Consider the following 3508-nt stretch of genomic DNA (forward strand, 5'->3'; position numbering starts at 1 on the left):
AAAAAAAAAAAAAAAAGCAAGTAATAATAAGAATAATATAATGGGCTGGGCACAGTGGCTCATGCCTATAATCCCAGAACTTTGGGGGGCCAAGGTGGGCAGATCATGAGGTCAGGAGTTCAAGACCAGCCTGGCCAACATAGTGAAACCCCATCTCTACTAAAAATACAAAAAATTAGCCGGGTGTGGTGGTGGGCGCCTGTAATCCCAGCTACTCAGGAGGCTGAGGCAGGAGAATCGTTTGAACCCAGGAGGCAGAGGTTGCCGTGAGCCAAGATCGCACCATTGCACTCCAGCCTGGGCAACAGTGTGAGACTCTGTCTCAAAAAAAAACAAAAACAAAACAAAACAAAACCTCCAGAGCCTTTTCAGTTACATAGATAGAGACATTCCCCAAGTCGAGTTCGGCTTCCATTTCTTCCATGAAGCCTCCCAGGATTGTTCCTGCTTACCCTGGTTACTTCCTTCCCGAGCTCAGGCCTCCTGCCATGGGCGCCCTGTGTTCCACATAGGTGTGGTTTATCTCCCTAATGAAGGAGTGCCTGTGAGATACTTGGGGCCAGCTTTAGATCAAGGAGACCCCCCCGACTCAAAAATCATGGACCTTCCCTCACCACACACATGCACACATGCACATGCTTCTAGATGAAGCTGGAATTTTCCCCTCAAGACATGAGTCCTTTGGCTCCAGCCTTGATCATGGGAGGGTGGGGGTAAATACCCTGGGAAGAGGCCTTGGGACCTACCCTGAGCCCATTGATAAGGGCAAGCTGGGAGTGAACCTGAGACACCCTGAGTCCTATTGAACTAGGGCAGGCACCCTGAGGGCAAGAAGGACAGGACAGGACCTCACACTGTTCCCCATATCCCATCATTGCATATCACATCACACACCCTGGTTACCCTAACCCCACCTTCTATGGATGCCCATCCAGTTTGTTCTCATTTCTCTATACCTCTAAGAGGTGCAGCCTCCCTACCAACACTGTGGGCTCCAGGGCAGGAAGATGTGGGAGCCCCAGAGCAAGGTGGCTGGGAGGAAGAGTACAGTGGGTGAGACCCTCCCCAGAAGTCCCTAAATGGCTCTTGTCCTGCCTCCCTGCAGCCCATCACTACCCAGGGAGGTCCAGAGTGAGGGAATGAGCTTGGGCAGACTGAGGAGGAACAGAGAGGAATGCAAAGATGGGGCTCACCTGTGGGTAGGGTTGGACACCCAAGGGCCAGGAGAAATAGCAGCCATGTCCCAGCCATGGCCCACTCGGAAGGAGGCAGGACCCAGCTGCAGACCTGAGTTGTGGCTGGGGGAGGAGGCACCCACAAGACTGCCTTCTAGGCCACAGGCCCAGCTGCACCTCAGCTGCTCCACCATGAGCCGTTTCCCCTGGTGACAGGCCCCTCCTCCTGCCCTGGTCCCCCAAACCCAGTCCTGTCTCATGGGCCAGGGAGCACAGGGTGCCTCTCCCACACCAGGAGATGGACACCTGCACTTCTTCTGAAGAGAGAGCACTTCAGTCTGCAAAGCCCTGCTTCAGGGCAGCTACCATCCATAGGACACAGAGTACCAGGTGGCTTGACAGGGGCTTGACATACAGCCCTTCACTTGATCCACTCAACCACTGTGAGATACATTTCACAGGTGAGGCAACTGAGAGTGAGGCACCCGCCCAGGGCCACACAGCTGACAGGTACCAGAGCCAGAGCTTGAACTGTTTTTAGATGGTTGGCTTTATTATAGGCAAAAAGATGCCCAGGGCCGGGTGCAGTGGCTCACGCCTGTAATCCCAGCACTTTGGGAGGCCGAGGCGGGTGGATCATGAGGTCAGGAGATCGAGACCATCCTGACTAACATGTTGGAACCCCGTCTCTACTAAAAATACAAAAAAAATTAGCCGGGCGTGGTGGCGGGCGCCTGTAGTCCCAGCTGCTCGGGAGGCTGAGGCAGGAGAATGGCGTGAACCCGGGAGGCAGAGCTTGCAGTGAGCCGAGATCACGCCACTGCACTCCAGCCTGGGTGACAGAGCGAGACTCCATCTCAAAAAAAAAAATAAAATAAAAAAGATGCCCAGTAAACTTTTGCCATGTTGTTACAACCCTCCTTTTATTTATTTATTTATTTATTTTTAGAGATGGGGTTCTTTCTTTGTTGCCCAGGCTAGAATGCAGCGGTACAATCATAGCTCACTGTAGTCTTGAACTCCTGGGCTCAAGTGATCCTCCTTCGTTAGCCTCCTGAGTAGCTAAAACCACAGGCATGCGCTACCACACCCAGCCAATCTATTTTTATTTTTATTTTTTGTAGAGATGGAGTCTTGCTTTGTTGCCTATGTTCATTTCGTACTTCTGGGCTCAAGCGATTCTCCTGCTCTGGCCTCCCAAAGTGCTGGGATTACGGGTGTGAGCCACATGCCTGGCATTGATTATACCATTTTAACTATTTTTTTTTTTTTTAAGAGACAGGCTCTTGCTCTGTCACCCAGGCTGGAGTGCAGTGAGGCAGTCATAGCTCACTTACAGTGTTGAACTCTTGGGCTCAAGCAATCCTCCCACCTCAGCCTTTTGGATGTTTTTGGAGACAGTCTGGCTTTATCACCCAGGCCGGAGTACAGTGGCATGATCTCACCTCAATGCAATCTCCGCCTCCCAGTCCCAAGTAATCCTCTGGCCTCACTCTCCCAAGTAGCTGGGACCACTGGCACGTGACACCACACCCAGCTAAATTTTTGCATTTTTTGTAGAGACTGGGTTTTGCCATATTGCCAGGCTGGCCTCGAACTCTGGAGCTCAAGTGATCCACCCTTCAAAGTTCTGGCATTACAGGCATCAGCCACTGTGCCCAGTCTCCTTTTTTGTTTTTTCTCAGACATTCTGTTACAGTAGCCATTCCTCTATTGTTAGACATTGGGGTTTCCAGTTTGGGGCAATGGCCATCTTTGTTCATAAAAGTTTTTCCAAATTTACTTTTTTTTTTTTTGAGATGGAGTCTCGCTCTGTCACCAGGCTGGAGTGCAGTGGTGCAGTCTCGGCTCACTGCAACCTCTGCCTCCCGGGTTCAAGCGATTTTCCTGCCTCAGCCTCCCGAGTAGCTGGGACTACAGTCATGCACTACCACCCCCAGCTAATTTTTGTATTTTTAGTAGAGATGGGCCAGGATGGTCTCGATCTCTTGACCTCTGGATCTGCTTGCCTTGGCCTCCTAAAGTACTGAGATTACAGGGGTGAATCACCGCGCCCGGCTACAGGGTCTTGCTCTGTCACCCAGACTGGAGTGCCGTAGTACAATCACGGCTCACTGCAACCTCCACCTCCCTGGCTCAAGTGATCCTCCTGCCTCACCCCCAAATTAACCTCTCCAGTAGCTAAGACCACAGGTGTACACCACCTCCTGGCTAATTTTTGTATTTTTAGTAGAGACAGGGTTTCACCATGTTGGCCAGGCTGGTCTTGAACTCTGAACTCAAGTGATCCACCCACCTTGGCCTCCCAAAGTGCTGGGATTACAGGTGTGAGC

At 51.5% G+C, this 3508-nt stretch overlaps 1 protein-coding gene across 2 annotated transcripts in view; it reads right to left on the bottom strand.

Moving 5' to 3' along the window:
- The window catches only part of PTCRA (pre T cell antigen receptor alpha), a 10345-nt gene extending 8986 nt beyond the window's left edge, over nt 1-1359 (bottom strand). Inside the window, exon 1 of one of the 2 annotated variants that reach the window (XM_017878213.1) lies at nt 1194-1359. In XM_017878213.1, the coding sequence (XP_017733702.1) occupies nt 1194-1251 (58 nt within the window). In that variant the 5' untranslated portion in view covers nt 1252-1359. The remainder of the gene's footprint in view (nt 1-1193) is intronic. The other variant, XM_017878214.1, reaches the window with a different exon arrangement.
- Between the last annotated feature and the right edge of the window lie 2149 nt (nt 1360-3508).

The sequence above is a fragment of the Rhinopithecus bieti genome, unplaced genomic scaffold (genome assembly GCF_001698545.2).
Source record: "Rhinopithecus bieti isolate Rb0 unplaced genomic scaffold, ASM169854v2 scaffold_9981, whole genome shotgun sequence".
In the NCBI taxonomy this organism is placed as follows: domain Eukaryota; kingdom Metazoa; phylum Chordata; class Mammalia; order Primates; family Cercopithecidae; genus Rhinopithecus; species Rhinopithecus bieti.